The sequence below is a fragment of the Pelodiscus sinensis genome, chromosome 5 (assembly GCF_052426305.1).
Source record: "Pelodiscus sinensis isolate ZL-2025 chromosome 5, ASM5242630v1, whole genome shotgun sequence".
In the NCBI taxonomy this organism is placed as follows: Eukaryota; Metazoa; Chordata; order Testudines; family Trionychidae; genus Pelodiscus; species Pelodiscus sinensis.
In genome coordinates, this window is record NC_143056.1 from 128,224,819 (window position 1) to 128,241,817 (window position 16,999).

At 46.6% G+C, this 16,999-nt stretch overlaps 1 protein-coding gene across 4 annotated transcripts in view; it reads right to left on the reverse strand.

Annotated features, from left to right (window-relative positions):
• KDM2A (lysine demethylase 2A) overlaps positions 1-16,999 on the reverse strand; it is an 81,780-nt gene that overhangs the window by 33,935 nt on the left and 30,846 nt on the right. For all 4 annotated transcript variants that reach the window (XM_075928565.2, XM_075928561.2, XM_075928560.2 and 1 more), the window contains exons 4-12: positions 16,379-16,517; positions 15,307-15,385; positions 13,453-13,499; positions 12,836-13,014; positions 11,163-11,269; positions 9,674-9,767; positions 4,463-4,616; positions 1,792-1,907; positions 692-818 (exon numbers count right to left, since the gene is read on the reverse strand). In XM_075928565.2, the coding sequence (XP_075784680.1) occupies positions 692-818; positions 1,792-1,907; positions 4,463-4,616; positions 9,674-9,767; positions 11,163-11,269; positions 12,836-13,014; positions 13,453-13,499; positions 15,307-15,385; positions 16,379-16,517 (1,042 nt within the window). The remainder of the gene's footprint in view (positions 1-691; positions 819-1,791; positions 1,908-4,462; positions 4,617-9,673; positions 9,768-11,162; positions 11,270-12,835; positions 13,015-13,452; positions 13,500-15,306; positions 15,386-16,378; positions 16,518-16,999) is intronic.

The following is a 16,999-nucleotide window of genomic DNA, read 5'->3' on the forward strand; positions in this document are numbered from 1 at the left end:
ATGTGAAACCTATGGCCCCTGGGGATGGATCCAGCCTCCAGCTTCCTTTAATTTGGCCTGTGAGACTCTGGGCTTCCCCCTCTCTCACAACAGGGGGAAGCAGAGGGGAGCCAGCGCTAAAGCCCCTGAATGGCCAGCTCTGCCCGGTGGGGGGCAGGAAGTGGCTGTGTCCTGCCATTCTCCCTCCCCTAGCACAGGGGCCTGCTGGATCCACACCCATCACTCCAACTAGCCTAGAGAGGGGCCCACAAAATCTACTAGCCCATGGCCCACAAAAAAAGACTTCATCCATCCTGAGCATGGAGCTCCAAGTTGCATGAGCAAGTGCCTTTTCTGCTTTTCAATTGGGGGGCCACGTCAGCAAGGGTTTTGTCTTTCTCCTTCTGACTTGTGGGTCCCCAACTGATTTTTCTGAGAGTCAGTCGCCTCCAATCCAAAAATGGTTACCCACCCCAAGGTAAGGGAAAGCTCCAAGCCAGACAGATGTTTCTGACTCATGGATAAAACCATGCCTCCATTCTGTTTGCCTTCACTCCTTGCACTGAACAGGATTCCCTTAAACAAGGCTAAAGATAGGAAGTGAACCTCCTGAATCCCCATCTCAACACCCTGCTGCATTGCCAATGAGGAAATTGGAGAAAACTCCTTCAGCATGATAAAGAAAAGCCAGGGGGCAAGAAAGTGCTCTTACCCATGTTGAGTGATTCTTTCTGGAAGTCCTTGGTCAGGTGTGAGTGGCTGGTGATGCAGTAAACATAGCGTTCCAGCACGTACCAACACATCTCGTAGTAGAAGGGGTAGCGAAACTTATTTGGGACCTGCCGAGGGGTGATAGAGGCAAGACAGAGCTAAGTAAAGGGATATTACAACAGAAAGGCACACTGACAGCACTCTAAGCACAGCTATTTTGCTCCCAGAACAAGCCTCTTGTGAGAGGTGGGCACTGCATGTATGGGGAGTGGTTCCAGCCCCCTGACATTTTGTCTCACGGCAGGCAGCTGCCCATTGGCAGGTCAGACGTAGCTCACTCCCAGACCATTTACATTTCATCCTTGTTTGGGGTTATGGATCTGTGCTGCATATGCCATGCAACAAACCCTCCTCCATTATTGCAGAGACAGTTGCAAGGTCAGCACTCTACACAAGCCATTAGCTGGGAGTACTGTGCTTAGACTCAACCCAAGCTAAAACCTAATGCAAGTTACGTGCTCTGAAGGCTACTTGAGAGAAGGTGAGGCTATTGCCAAGAAGAGTCTGTCTACTGCTTTAGCAACTCCATGCCAGGAGTTACCCCAGGCAAGTTCTGAATCCACTTCACAGCAGTTAACTGGTGGAGAGGCATCAGCCTGCTGATCCAATCACTCTCACTCAAGGTCACAAGAGGCTTTTAGCCTCAGTAATCCCTGCTGCCTTGTCAAAACTTAGCATCAGACTCCAAAGCAGCAGAGGAAGGGAAATGAAAATGCAGAAGCACCATATTTGAACGACTTCAGTGACCAGTAACCTTCCTTTTCCTACAAAGAAGGGCTTCGAAATTCTCACTCGGATTCACTGTACCCAGTGGCTCTCCCCAGCCTGGAGCTGGATTGGAACCAGAGCCCTAGAATTTAATACTCCCCTTATCCCATCCATCCACACTCAACCCCAAACCAGCCAGTCCTTCCATTTTCTTAGACCCAGCAAACTGGAGTCCGGTCCTTCTGGAAGCCTGGTGGGCTGTATTTCTTCCCATGTGCGGGGAGTGAGTCCCCGATTCAGAAGTTGCTTTCAGGCCCTCCTGAGGATTCTTACCCGGGTGCGGTCTTCAATGCTGTAGATGCGCAGTTGCATGGGGATGTTGAAACTGTGCAGGAAGTTGCCTCCAAAAACCAAAGTGTCCATGGGAGTGTACACTGCATGGATCCAGCCTATCAGAGTAAGAAATGGAGAGTTCATAGGCTAGCTCTGTGGTGTCTAACATGCTAGCCACATGTGGCTATTTGGGCTGGTTGAGTATGGCTAGTTTGCTACTACAGTGGGTACTGCTTCAGAACTGGTTCGACACCATAGGGCTAGCTATTTCTAACAAATACATGGATGAAGCATCTTTACACTCCATATTAATTCAAAATACCTCTCCAGCTCTGAATCCAGTTGGCTTATCCCAGACACTGGAAGGGTGTTAATCACATGTGCCTGGGGATTCTAATCCCACAGCCACCCCCACTCATGTGTATCTAAGGTTCTCATTTGCCACTCATTCCTTTACCTCCAGCAGCACCTTCTCTCCCTTTTCTACTTCTTCCTCGCCTGCTAGTCAGGCTAAACTCCTTGGGGGCAAGGCCTGCCTGTATCATGGCACCTAGCACACTTGTGTCTACCTAGTCCCGCGTTTCTCAAACTGTGGGTCCCGACCCCCCAGGGGGTCATGAGCAACTTAGAGGGGAGTTGCGATATTACAAAGTTTGAGGACCCCTGACCTAGACATTAATGTGTGTCTGATCACACTAGCCTCAGAGTCTCTGGTAGGATGTGATCTTGGCTTTGATAACTGACTTTAACCAACTGGCACCAATGAAAGTTCGCAGTTGTCTGTTTTGCATGCAGGCCAATGATAGACCTCAAGTCAAATAGGTCAGTGACTTGAGAAAATGCAGAGATGGGGCTGGTACTGCTTGCTACAGCAGAACATCTAGAATGCTCAAATGTGCTCGGGGGCAATGCCTTCTAAACAATGGTCTGATTCCTGACCCTCCCTCCCATCCTTTCCAAAGGAGCATACAATTCTCAATCTTTCATACCATTAGCACTCTTCACTCGGACAGCTCCCTCTCCTCACTAAAGCCTTCCCACAACCAGCCGGAAGGCATCCCTGGTATAGGGAAAGATCCACCTCCAACACCACTGATACCATCTTCTTCCTTTCCTGCTACCTTCCTCTCATCCAGGCTCATAGGAAAGTTACCTCTGCAGTGTTTGGCCCTAACACCCCTATATCTGCCCCTCAGCTCTGTTCTCTCAAAAACCCCTCTCTCACTACCTCATTTATAATCTTTACCTTCACCAAAGAGGTCCCAGTGTTCTTTGCCCATGACAGATTGCCTTTCCAACAAGACACCTCTGAGATGATTGAAATGCTAGGCATTATGAGCACAGTTGAAAAATCCTGAGAACACTATTCGCCAATTCTTGCCCCTGCAGGAAGCTGCATAGGGTTATTTATGTGCTTTTATTAGCGAAGGCAGGCAAAAGCATGCCTGGGATTTGGAAAAACGAGTGACCCCTGGATCCTGGTACCACAGCCTTGGACCAGTTTGGAGAATGCTCTCAAACAAGCTATGACTTGCAGCAAACCATTCAATTTGCCACCACAGCCCAGTTGGCTGATCAAAACATCCCAGACTCAAATCATTAATATTTTTGAAGATAAGGGTTCAGAGCTACAGATTTCCACAAGAATCAATACGTCTTTCTGCTTTATCTTTTCTCATCTTCACCTTCTCTAACTTACTTGGATCATACTCAGCTGGATACCTTTCTGTTTACCCTCTGCCTGCCCTGGCAAAGTCCATCTGAAGCTTTGTCTCTGCTCCCTGTAGGTGAATGTCTCAAAGATGGAAGAAGGGCTTCTCTTGGACAGATGAACCGGCGTGATAACCCACTTCTCATCTGCTTAAAGCTCCCAAATGTTCAGTTCCTAACCCTGGAGTCATCCTTGACTATGAACCCCTTTCTGCCACACACTTGTTCTATGAGCCTCTTTCCACACCACTGCACCCTTGTCCCTACTACACAGTTAGCCCTCAAGCTTTCAAGACCCTCTGGTCTTCACTCCTGCAACTCCCATCTCGATGCTTCCAACCCTCCTGATTCCAGTATCTACCAGATGCTGCTGCTATCTTCTCACATACAAAGCAATGCAGTCATGTTATTCATTTCCTAAATATGTGCCCTCTCCTTCCCCTTCTTACATTATAGGACACAGGTCAAAACTGTCCTTATTTTAGGAATTTCCACGAAGTTTAGTTAAAACCATGCCTGCTCTCCCCCAGCCTTCCGTCCTTCCTCTTAACAGGACTATTTCCTATTTTGCACCTCCAATAGTTCCCACTAAGGACCTTCTCTTCAGACCCTACCATCTGAAAGAGTTTCTCTGCCCAGCACATCTTTCTCCTCTGCCTCTTAATTACTGACTTCTGCTTTGTTACTTAGATTTAGTACCATTTAACTTTATGATCCATTATGGGAGTTTGTATGAAAGATGCTACAGAGGTATATCATTTAATCGTCTCCAAGAAGCTTGCTATGCAGGAAGTTCAGGGAGAAATCGCCCTGTTCCCAATGGCTGAAATGTGATGAGTGTATCCCATAGAGATTCGTCCTTCCCATTGCCTCAAACTTCCTAACCCCTGGTGCAGATTATACTCCTCACAATGACAAGGATAAATGCCCAGTTCCAGCATCCTCCCACAGTCCCTAATACCTGAGGGGATGACAAACGTGTAGCCCTGCTTCAGCTCAATTCGTTGACAGTCTGACACTTTGTCTCCTAGAAAGATGTCCCCTTGTTTCCCTGACAGCAGCCAATTCTCATAGAGCTCCAGGTTCTGGGGCGTCGGCGGGATCAGCCAGAAGATCTGCAAAGTTCATTGGGTAGAGTTCCTTCAAGAGCTGTAGACAAAACCCTATTCATGCCATATCCATTATTTTGTTCAAGCACCAATCAGCCATTTCTTTCCACCCACAAGAGAAGCCATGCACAGAGGATACTAACAGAACCATCAACAGATATTCCGTTAGAGATGGTCAACAACTAACAAGAGACTTCATGTCATAACTTATGTGCTGAACACTGCAAGCATCCAGGGTACGTAGACATTCATCACATTCCAGGAGAACTTATGTGACTGGAAATTCTACATCCTTCAAAACACATGGAGGATGTATAGCAATGTTTTCTGAAGTGCCACTCTCCTATAGAAAATACCTACAGATTACACTCTTACTAGCCTCTGTGCAGCACTACAGTAAGCAAATTGTAGTCATCCATTCCCTCTCAGAAGACAGCAACAAATCTCACAACCTTCAGGACCAAACTGAAGGACCACCCCATTGGAGAGATGCTTCAAACATAAGCCTCCGAAGTAGCTAGAGCAGCCCAGACAAATTAAAGAGTTCTGTGTCAGTCACATGGGGGAACAGGCACAAGAGAAGAGAGCACAGCCTCAAGTCTTGCAGTTTATGGCATGACTTACTGTTTTTGTAAGGTAATTATATACTACGGTGGTATAGATTATACTAATGCATGAGATAGAGTGGCTTTCACCATTCTGCTACAAATGCAGCATTGGCTCTGCAGTATTGATAACATTTAAAAAAATATATTATAGTAAGCAGATGGAAGGGGTTATACAACAATATTTAAAGCTAGAACCAGAGCTCCTAAATATGCATGATTTTCGTCTTCCTTATAACCGAATAGATCCTTTTGTCTTCAACATTTGTGATTGTTATTTTTCAAACTGAAACTGATCAAAAAATTGTTTCTGAAGTTTTAGGATTCCAGAAACTGATTTTTTAAAAAGAAATGTGGGCCACAATGGCTCATATTTTTGTGCACCTATAATAAAGAGCAAGTTGCATGTTACAACTGAACACTTTGGGAGGACTTTCAAAGGCAAAGATAAGCGTTGTGTATCTTTCGGTGGCAGACAGATGCCTCAGCTGTCTTGAATGTTAGAAGATCTAGCCCTTCTTGTACATGTCAAACTCCATTAAGTGTTGTGCGTAATTAATGTTTTACAAAAATCAGCTATGGCAATGAGGCCTACCCTACTTCTAGGCAAGAGAGCTTATACTAGCAAAGAAAAAAAAAGTTTTTGTTTGGTAGTTTTTTGGGCCACAGTCTATACTAAAATCCCTGAATGAAGTAAGCTATACTGGCAAAAGAACTTTGTCAGTATAACTGCGTCTACTCGAGGGCTTTATTTGGTATTATGTCATTTCAATTAGGGGTGGATTTCTCTCCTCCCCCACACCCTTAAGTGACATAGCTACCTCCGCAAAACTTTATAGCTTAGACCTGACCTGACCCTCTTAAGCTGAAATATTGTCAATGAAAGTTTTTGCATTGGTTTAAAACTCAGAGTGAAATTAAGCATGTCTACAATCTTTTAATGCTGTTTACACTAGGGAAAAAGGTACTTTATTAAAACAGGATAGCTAACATGCATCCCAGAATGAAAAAAGCAATCATAATTCTTGAAGGAATGTTGTAAGCAACATGTGAGGAGTAATTCTTTCATTCTATTCTGTGTTGGTAAGGCTTCAACTGGAATAGCTTGCCCAGTGCTGAGCACCATATTTTAGGAAAGGATGGATAAACTGGAGAAAATTCCAAGGAGTGCAACAAAAATTGTTAGAGATTTAGAAAACAGAGGAAAGATTAAAAAAAAAAAACCAACTGTGTCTGCCTCATCTGGTAAAGAGACGAGAGAGGGGATATGACAAGACTTTTCAAGAACATAAAACTGTTACAAGAGGGCGAAAACATTTTTTTTATTAATCTCTGAGAATTGGTTTTGATGGCAGCAAGGGAAGCTTAGGTTTGACATTAGGAAATATTTCCTGTCAATACAGTTAAACTCTGGAACAAACTGCCTACCAAGGCTCTGGAATCTGAGTCACTGGAGGTTTAAGCTGACTCTGGATTCTGTGGAAATGCCACATGGAGCACTGCTGAGTCCGCATGGAAACACCAAGTCCCTTGCTGACCTCAGGCTCTATTCGGGCGCTTCTGCTTTGAAATGCACAAGAGCCCCCCATGGGGATTCTTGTACATTTCAAAGCTGGGACACCACGTGCAGCCTAGGGCCAGCAGAAGCATCCGCGTGGAGCCCGGAGTCAGATTTTTCAACAGAGTTTATGCATGTAAAATTTTATGCACTTAAGTTTATTTATAATATCCCTACAATATTATGCTTGGATAATTTTTTATTTTGTTGCCTTGTACCTTTAAGTGCAACAACAACTCGTAACACTCTTGTTAATAAAGACAGTACAGTAGAATCAGAGTTACGAACACTGGAGTTATAAATTGACCAACCTCATTTGGAACCAGAAGTATGTAACCAGGCAGCAGCAGAGAAAGAAATCCCCCCAAAACCCAAAGAGCAAATACAGCACAGTCCTGTGTTAAATGTAAACTACTAAAAATAAAAGGAAGGTTTAAAATAGCTTTGACAAAGTAATGAAATTGTGGTTGTTTCATTGAAATTAAGACGGCTAAAAGCAGCATTCTTCTGCATAGCAAAGTTTCAAAACAGTATTAGGGCAATGCTAGAGTTGTAAACTTTTGAAAGAACCACCATAAGGTTCTGTTCACAGTTACAACCTCCATTCCCTAGCAGAGTAACGGATAAGCAAAAGCTTATAGGTTAATGCTGTAGACTACACATTTCCCCCTGCCAGTAAATTTTTTTAGGAGGCTGGCCAGCAGCTTGGCTCAGTTCTGGGTTGCGCTGGGTCTGGGACCTACCCCCGCTGTGGCTCTGCATTTAAAGTATATTAGGAGCCAGGCGAGCAAGCAGTCTGGCTCAGTTCCAGCTCACACCGGGACTGGGAGCTTAAAACTCAAACTGGACAGGGGCTGTTGTATCAGTGGCAGCAGTGTGGGGCAACAGGCAGCTGGTCCATGAGGGGAGCTGTTTTTTAACCTGGCTCCCGTTGTGGGTCAGCTCTTGCCTGACACCCTTCGCTTCTGCCTTTGATACAGAGGCAGCAGCTCAGAGTGGCAGGGGGCTTCTTGGGAGTGGGGTCGGAGCGCACTGGCTGCTGGCCCCACCTCTGGGGACTAACGGTCGAGTAACCAGTAACAATTCATGAGGTTAGTCAACTATTCAATTAACCAATATTCAACATCCCTATTGCTTAGATGTTTGTAACTGAGGTTCTACTGTAATACAACATCAACAAAGGCTATAGTAGTGAACATATGAACTGCACAGAAGTCTAGAAAGCAGTGGCATTAGCCTTTTGAAGGCATCCGACAAAGTTAACTGTAAATCATCAGAAGTGTATTATAAAAAGTTGAGACTTAATGATATTATCAGAGATGAACCAGAGAAGTTTGCATCCATATCCAAGTCTTGATGAAATCTAACAGAGTTTGGGTTCAGTTTTAAGAAATGACTGAAGTTGAGAAGCTCAGGGTTGGATACTAGTTCAAGGGTTTCATATTCAAACTCACCCTGAGCTCTGATCCTGAAAAACTTAACTTTTATCCCAACTCTGCATAAAAAAATCATGGGGTCTAAAGTAGCCATTACCACTCAGATCTGGGAGTCACTGTGAATAGTTCTCTGAAAACATCTACTCAATGAGCAGCGGCAGTTAAAAAAGCAAACAGAAAATTGGGAATCATTAAGAAAGGGATACATAATAAAGACAGAAAATGTCTCATTGCCTCTGTATAAATCCATAGTATGCCTGCATCTTGAACACTATGTGCTGATGTGGTTGCCTCTTCTCAAAAAAGTATCTTGGCACTGGAAAAAGTTCAGAAAAGGGCAACAAAAATGATTAGGGTTATGGAATGGTTGCCATAAGCAGAGATAAATAAGACTGGCAGTTTTTACCTTGGAAAAGGGACTACTAAGGTAGGATATCACGAAGTTCTATAAAATTGTGATTGAGGTGGAGAAAGTAAATAAGTTAAAGTTATTTACTCCTCCCTGTAACACAATAACTAGAGGGTCACCAAATGAAATTAATAGGCAGCAGGTTGAAAACAAACAAACAGTGAGAAATCCTGTGGCACCTCAAATACTAACAGATTTGTTTGGGCATAAGTTTTCATGGGTAAAAATCAGCATCAATTGCATCTAACTGATGAAAGCTTATACCCAAATAAATCTAAGTCTTTAAGGGTATGTCTACACTAGCCACCCTAGTTCGAACTAGGGTGGCTAATGTAGTCATTCAAACTTGCAAATGAAGCCCGGGATTAAAATATTCCGGGCTTTATTTGCATGTTCCTGGGTGCCGCCATTTTTAAATGCCCGGTAGTTCGGACTCCCTGCCCGCGGCTACAAGTGGCACGGGCTAGGTAGTTCGAACTAAAGCCCCTAATTCGGACTACCATTACTCCTCCTGCAATGGTAGGACTGTATCTGCCAGAGAATATGAAGGCCAGGACTTGAACAGGGTTCAAAAAAGAACCAGATAAATTCATGTTCATCAACGACTACTAGCCAAGACAGCAAGGATGGTGTCCCTAACTTCTGTTTGTCAGGGCTGGAATGGGTGACCGGGGATGGATCACATGACTCCCCCCTGTTCATTCCCTCTGGGGCACCTGGCATTGGCGTCTACTGGAAGACAGGCCGCTGTGCTAGATGGCCCTTTGGTCTGACTCAGTATGCTGTTCTGATACGTTTTATTTTAAGGGTACTAGTTTGCAATTTAAGAACTTCAGTCAGTGGCGTTTTTTGAAAGCTCTCCAATTAGTCTATTACTGGTTTAAGAAGGCCAATCGTAATGTCACTCCCATCATGGAATCCCATAGAACACCATCCCAGTGTGGAGGTCAGACTTCCCCTGAAACTCACAGCTGTGTAAGTTTAGCTCTACCTTGGTTGCTTTTTCAAGACCCACAAAGCATTGTTAGCAGTCCTCACAGGGGCTGCCCTCGTACCTTTCCCCCTCGGTGGATGTGGTACCATACGGAGGTGCCGCCAAAGTCCACGTGGAAATCTGTGTAGCAGCCCTTAACACTCATCAGACAGTACCTAGCCAGAGAAAGGAAAAAGAAAGAAGCAGGATAAAGAGTAGCAGCACATACCTCGGTTTTAAAGCTGTCACTTGTGAAACCCCAACAGCTGCAGCATGCTCAACGGTATAAGGAGAAACATGAAGGGGTGGATGCAGGGACAAGTACTCAGTGGTATTAGGCTCCAGGGAAATGCAAACTGAGCAGCTCTTGAGGCTAAATACTAGTGATAACTGAGATTGCTGGCAAATGGCAAGAGAGTCCATTTACATCAAGAAATCAAATCCACAGTAGGAACGTTAGCCCAGCAAGTGAAGGAAAAAGCTTCCCTCCTCTTCTTCCTAAAAGCTTCTTGAAATCTGTCATTGGCTTAAACTAGCTTGCTGTGGCAGGACAGCAAATACTTGGCAACTTGTCTAATTCAACATGCTGTATTAGAATGACAAGTCATGCAATTTTACCAATTGCAATGAGGACAAAGCAACTTGTACAACTGCCCTGAGTTTGGAGGAGTTAACCACTCTGCTGTTTTAACAGCATTTGCGAACAGTAACTGGGGGTAGGTACAAAGGGACACAAACTTCTCAATAGCTGCCACATTCAGCTTTCCAGGCGTGAGTGCCTCACTCCCTAGATTCACTGGAAGAGGATGTGCTAGTGTGACGGGGTGGAGCAACCCCGCCACTCGAGCGAGGCAGATGGGGCCGCCGCGGAGCCGGCAATCAGCGCGGCAGGCCCGAGCGGGGGCGGAGGGACACGTCATCACGCGGCGCCGGGGCGCGCCGGTGATGACGTCGGGAGAGCAACGCCAGGGACGGCAAGGGGAGGGGGGATAAAAGGAGCCGGGGAGGCCAGGGGAAGGGGGGCGGAACCGGCGGGGCCAGCGGACCCGACTGGGCAGGAGCCAGCGGCAGCGGGGCAGGAGCCAGCGGCAGCGGGGCAGGAGCCAGCGGCAGCGGGGCAGGAGCCAGCGGCAGCGGGGCAGGAGCCAGCGGCAGCGGGGCAGGAGCCAGCGGCAGCCAAGCCAGCCGGAGGAGGGGCCCGAGCGAGGGAGGAACAAGCCACGGGAGCCAGGCAAGGAGGCAGCCAAGGCAGCGGGGAGCCCGCAGGGACAGGCGGGTACCCGGAGCAGTGAGGGTCGGCGGAGTGGAGCAAGACCCAGGGCGGGCTGTGTAACCCGAGAGCAGGGGTGTTTTGGGGTACCGGCCCCCCCTGCTACCACTGAGAGGGCACCTCTCAGTGTCAGGGCCCTGGGTTGGGGTCCGGAGAGAGGGCGGGCCCGGACCCCCCACTCCGCCCGGTGACCCAGAGTCAAGTGGTATCCTGAGCGCGGCCTAGGGGCAACAGGAGGGGCGGCGGCCCGGACAGGCGGCCTCGTGACAGCTAGGCATACACACTTAACAAGGTCACTTACTTCTGCACCTTGGGATACTGCATCTCCAGAATGGCATTTGTAGACTCTGTTTGACTCTCCTTCAGGTGTCTTGGCCACATATTGTCAACCCAGTCGATCAAATCCACCTGTAATCAGAGAGGACTTAGGACCAAGCCTCAATAAGATGGTCCCTGACTCTCTTCCAATGCACCGGTATTTCTAGGAACTGTGCAACCAACATGATAGCTCCAGAGGCCAGGTAACAAATATAGTAAATACTATCTTTGGCTGTAGCGAGACTACTTTGCAGGCATGATCAGTCACAAAGTTGACCAGATCTCTCTCTCGGTTCCTAGCCACCTTGCCAGCACTGCTACTTCAGGCTTAGGACTTGAATCCAGAGCCCCACACATTCTACCGCTCAGAAGAATCCAGTGTGTGGATCACCCTTGCTATGGAACAGTGCTTTGAAATCTAACTTATTTCAACAAGCTGCTGTAGTTTTTATGGTTGCATAGGAAACCTTTCCTATGTGAACAAAGAGTACATAGAGTGGAGCAGTGTGAGTCTGCAGAGAGCCTGAAACAATAGCTGAGGTGTGAACTACTCCCCATTTATCTCAGTGGGGCTGTGTCTGTAGGTTTATTTAGTTGTCAACATTCACTGCTTCATCATATTAATAGATAACCTGCTTGTGTGCTTCTCCCATAGTCCCATGACACTCCCCCCCCCCCCAACACACTGTTTCTAATCAAGCTGTGGAAATCTCTACCTTCCCCTACTGCTCACTGCAACGTCTGCATAGCCAAGTGCATTTGTAACACAAGATTCTGCAGCATATTGGTTTAAGGCCAGTATAAACAACCAACAGAAGAGACACTGCCCTGGCTGAGAAGCATTACTTTAAAACATTCTGAATTTGCTCCAGGATCTCTAGCCTCTCTCACAGGAGGCAACAGAAACCAAGGCGGCCTGATGCAGAGTTTAGAAGCAGCTTTCCTGGAATTCCCACCTCCCACTGGGCTGCCTATGATTCCACTAAAAATGGGGTGGAGATTTCTCCCAAAATGCAGGAAGCTCAACCAAGCAGTTCAGCTCTACCAAGCTCAACAGCAGTTCAGGGCATGCAGCTGAATGCAGAAACAGGCATGGTCTTGTCAGGCAGTGGAACCAGATTAACAGGATGGGGTTGGGAGTCAGTGACCCAGTCCATCCCCTCCTTGGACTAGCTCACGTGTCCTTTATTCAGACTTGGATGAGCTCTATCGTTACCTCTTCTAGAATGTCTAACAGCAAGAGCAGGTTATTCTGCCATCTAGTGAACCCTTCTCAAGAGGAACTGCTCACCTGTCTCTCACCTGCAGGCTGTCAATTCTCACTGCCTTTGTGTCCCCACCTGCCTCATTAGCTCCCCGATGACTCTCTTGTAGATTCAGATAGAATTACTGTGGCCTTCTCTGCCAGACCAGCCTACCTATTCCTTTCTGCACCTCTCACCAATTTGGCCAAGTCTGCAATGGCGCAAGAGCCCAAAGCTTACATAGAGCTTCAGCTGCTCTTCAGGACTGGAGAAGCAGCAGTAGCCGTCAGACCCCCATGAGTATCATATGGAGGCCTCTAGCTGCTCCCCTTCAGTATGGAGGGGCCAGGCTGAATGCTCTCTCTTTACCAAGACGAATGGAAATGGGGGAGGAGACGACAACTTTACTGACTGTTGCAGGTCTCTGCACCAGGTTTTCCAGCCTGGTGTGGCTGAACTCCAGGCTGATGACGTTATACAATTTCTCCCGCTCTGCCTCTGGGGTTTCATAGTAGCGTGCCCACTGTGCCATGGACATCTCAATGTCCCTCTGCGTGTTCACATCCATGACATCCACCATCCGCCGGCTCCCTGCCAGAGCAAAATCAGACATCAGTGCTGTGCACAGGGGTCCATAAAGAACAGACAAGCCAGGGTACAAGAGGACAGGACCCCTCTGAGGGATGAACTTGTCAGCCCCAGCCATCTATGTACAAGGCCAATGCCTCTCCTGCAGGAGCATACAAAGGCTCTCGTCCTCATCCATGCCAGGGCAACCAGAAACTAGATAGTTTTCTGAAAAAAGCCTGTGGCTAAGCTACTCCTGGTCACAGATTAGATATCTTCTACATAGTAAAAGTCCTTGATCCTTTGGACTGGAGGGGCTGTTAAAGCCCAGCCAGCCATATGCTGAGGGAGCCATGAAGATGATTCTAGCTCATGGATTCAGCAGCCTGCTACTCCTCCAACCCTTCTGAAAGTCATGGCGGCCAATTAATACCATGCCACAAGGCAGCAGGAGACACGTACCTACATACAGTCGCACGTCATTCACACTGAAGTCAGGGTCTGGCATCCTGCAAGACAGACATGTAACTAAAACAAACCAGGATCTCCCATCACAGCCCTCTTCCCCTTCTGTAGCCCTGGGCCTCATACAAATATCTCTAAGGCTCCAACCCCCCTCCTCCCACCGTTTGCTTCCCTCTCCCTTACAGAACGCTTTAAGCTTCCCCCTCCAACTCTGAGGGTAGTCAAGAGATCAGCACACAAACCACTGTGTGTAAACAGATTCTTCTGCAAACATCAAATCCCCTCAGGTGCCTCAACAGGAAAATGCTGGGCACAAATGTTGCAAGGCAAGTAGTTTAGGAATAGGTTACGTGTCACCCATGAGTACATGGATTGCATAGCAGCTCTAGGAAAAGGTGTGATCCCCCCCCCCCCCACACACACCCTGAGCAACATAACTAGGTCAAACTAAATTTTAGTCTAAAATAAGGCTCAATGTTCATTTTAAAAAGCCAAGGTTATGGCCTGTCAATACAGGTGATGGTGTAGGTGTAGACACGAGTATTAGCCACATCACACTGATGCAGCATATCTACTCCGTGTGTTTGTACTGGTGTAGCTATACTAGCATAAGTGACAAGGAGTCCTGTAGCACCTTATACACTAACAGATGTATTGGGCATAGCACAGTGAAGTTAGTCTATAAGGTGCTAAAGGACTCCTTGTCGCTTTTGCAGATCCAGACTAACACGGCTACCCTTCTGATACTTTACACTAGCGTAAATATTACCAATGTACACAGGGTCTATATCTCTAGCCCTTGTGATTAAAGAAAACCTTTCAAAGTGTGAATCGCATAACAGCAATATCTGACACACCAGAGTCATGATGTTTTAACTACCCTGATCCAGTTGAAGTGTTACAAAAACAATGACTAGCACAGACCATTATACCAGTAAAACAGGCTTTCATTGATATAACTTGTTTCCAGTTTCTTCACAATTACAATAGATGAAATAAGTCATCCCCATAACTAGCAGACTCGTACTGGTACTAAAAACTGCACAGACCTAGGTCTAAATTTTCAGGGAGTAAAACAATAGCGCTGAAGGGTGAATTGCCACATTCATCTCAATATGGGCTTAATTTAAATATTGTTAGTGGATCATAGTGTATGAGGAAAGAGGGATGAGCAAGTGAAGCTGATCTGCACAATTATAAGTGACGGTCTCACTTGGCACCACAAAAGCACAGCTCTTGGGAGTATAACAGTTAACACCCTCCACCCAAGTCAGCAAACAGCCATGCCCAAGGAACCTACCAGAACTCAGAGCTGGGCATGTGAGTCACTAAGGTCAGGCCCAAGGAGACCAAGCGTGTTCATCGTCCTTCAGAATGGTCCCAACCTACTGGCTGGCCTCTCCCTTTAGCAACTCAGTCAGTTAAAAACATCTTAATTCTACTGATTAACCCAGTCTTATAACTCTCCTCCAACTGGTATTCTGACAGGGCTCATAACCAAGCAGATGTCTGCTTTGTTCTGGCCCACCCCTGAGGACTCTTGGTGCTACAGTAAGTCAAACCAAACAACCAACAGAGAGGTGTGTGTGGGGGGGGGGGGGAGGGCGGGGGCATTTAGAAGGAGCACAGTGAAAGTGAGCTGGCCTCAGCATTGGTGCAGCTACCAGAATCTGTTTTCCCACAGTTGGATGTGGGGGGGCAGTGGGACTATATTCTGAACTGGCCACACTTGGAAGAGCATCCAGCAGAGCCACTTGTGACAGAAAGGCCCTGTCAGACCTCTAGGTTATGTCTCTAGTACAGCCAGTGGCAGGCTAGACGAGTCACGTACCCTTCCCTATCCTCACTTACTTTATTCCAAGCCCATCAGAGTTCTTGAAAATCAGTGGGTCTCTCAGGCCACCCCGCTGGATGTATTCAACATTGAAGTCTGTCATGGGGTGAGAGAAAAGAAGATGGGATGTTTTACCAGAGATACTGGGATATTAACCAGGGAAGGGGCAGGGAGCAAAAGGAACGGAAAGAAGAACTGGGACTGGCCACTCTTCTTCAGATTTTAATCTTCGAGAACTATTCTAATCAGTTGTGGGCACCCTGCCATAGGCAAAGGCTAGACTAGCATAAGTAGGGTACAACACACATAAAAGTCCACAATTTAATTTTCCACAATTAAAACTGAACTTAAGTTTCCTTAGTCACAATATATTTAGGTATCAGTTGAACATAACGCTTTATTGACATTAATAATTTTTAGGTGGACAGCCCAACCCCCACTCATTCCCCTGACTATCCAAAGCTGATTATCCGATCTGGCCCCAGCCACAATGGATAATTGGGGCTCTACCCTAAGTTTTTACATTGTGAAGAAATAAAAATAAACAATTCTCTGTGAAAATGCAAGTTCCACATTTTTCTGTGGCAAACTGATTTCTAGGATCCCTGGTGATCAGGTTTTTGGGGGAGATGGAGCTGAAAAGCCTTATTTACTCTGTTGCATATACTAGGAGAGCAGAGCAGCTCAGAGAGGAGACACAATCAAGACACAACAAGAGGAAACAAGGCCCCAAAATATCAAGAGGGACAGGGGTTGGGGAGGAGAGGAGACAGAAAATAAAAATTGAGGCAAACATCTGGATTCAGCTACCAGTAGTTGAGTCACCACTGATCCAATTGGCGGCTAAAGAACTCAGCAGTGAATTGTGTTTGCTAAGACCCTGAGCGCTCGGGGAAGCGCCTCTCCTCCCAGAGATTCTATATATGACCTACTAGAGAAGCAGTTCTCCCTCCCCTCTACAAGAATGAGTACTATGGAGGGCACATTGATCAATATATTCACAGAGGAACTTTTCCCGCAGTTTCTCTCTCTAGGTACTTTGCAGCGGTGGGGGTGTGGGCAGAACTGCCCAGCATAGAGGACACAGACCTTTGCCTTCCATAAAGAGGATGAAGTTGGCATTGAATTTGTTGGTGGAGAGTTTCTCCTCCAAGTCAAATGTCCTTTTTCCTTCTATTTCATCATCTGAGATGCCATCATCTTCATAGCGCCGCCTCATTGTGCCACGCTGTGGAGAGAACAAAGAGGAGGATGAGAACAGCTGCAGATAGTGCCAAGCAGCCAGCTGACTTCCTCTTCCAACTGTCACAATAACCCCAATTTAGACACCTTGCTGGAAGACACATTCCAGTTTTACAAAAACCTACCCTGTGTTTTCTGAGGGCCTTGCATCACCTGATGGGTACTGCATTGGCAATGAGCACATAACCCACCCGAGAAAGGAGAAATAGCTATGTTAGCAGGTCTACACATTATCCCGGTGTTATTCTGGGGTATCTACCACTGGTGAACTGGCACATACATTTATTCCCCCACCCCTTTCTCTCAGGGAAAAAAAAACACCAACTATTGTGGCCAGTTTCCTGGATGCAGGCCATGCAACGGTAATAATAGCAGCCTCTGCTCCCACATGCAGCTGTAACTTTATATCTGTTTTTCTTGCCAACCCCTCCCGCTCCCTTCCTATAGGTTCCTGCACTTTAGATCAAA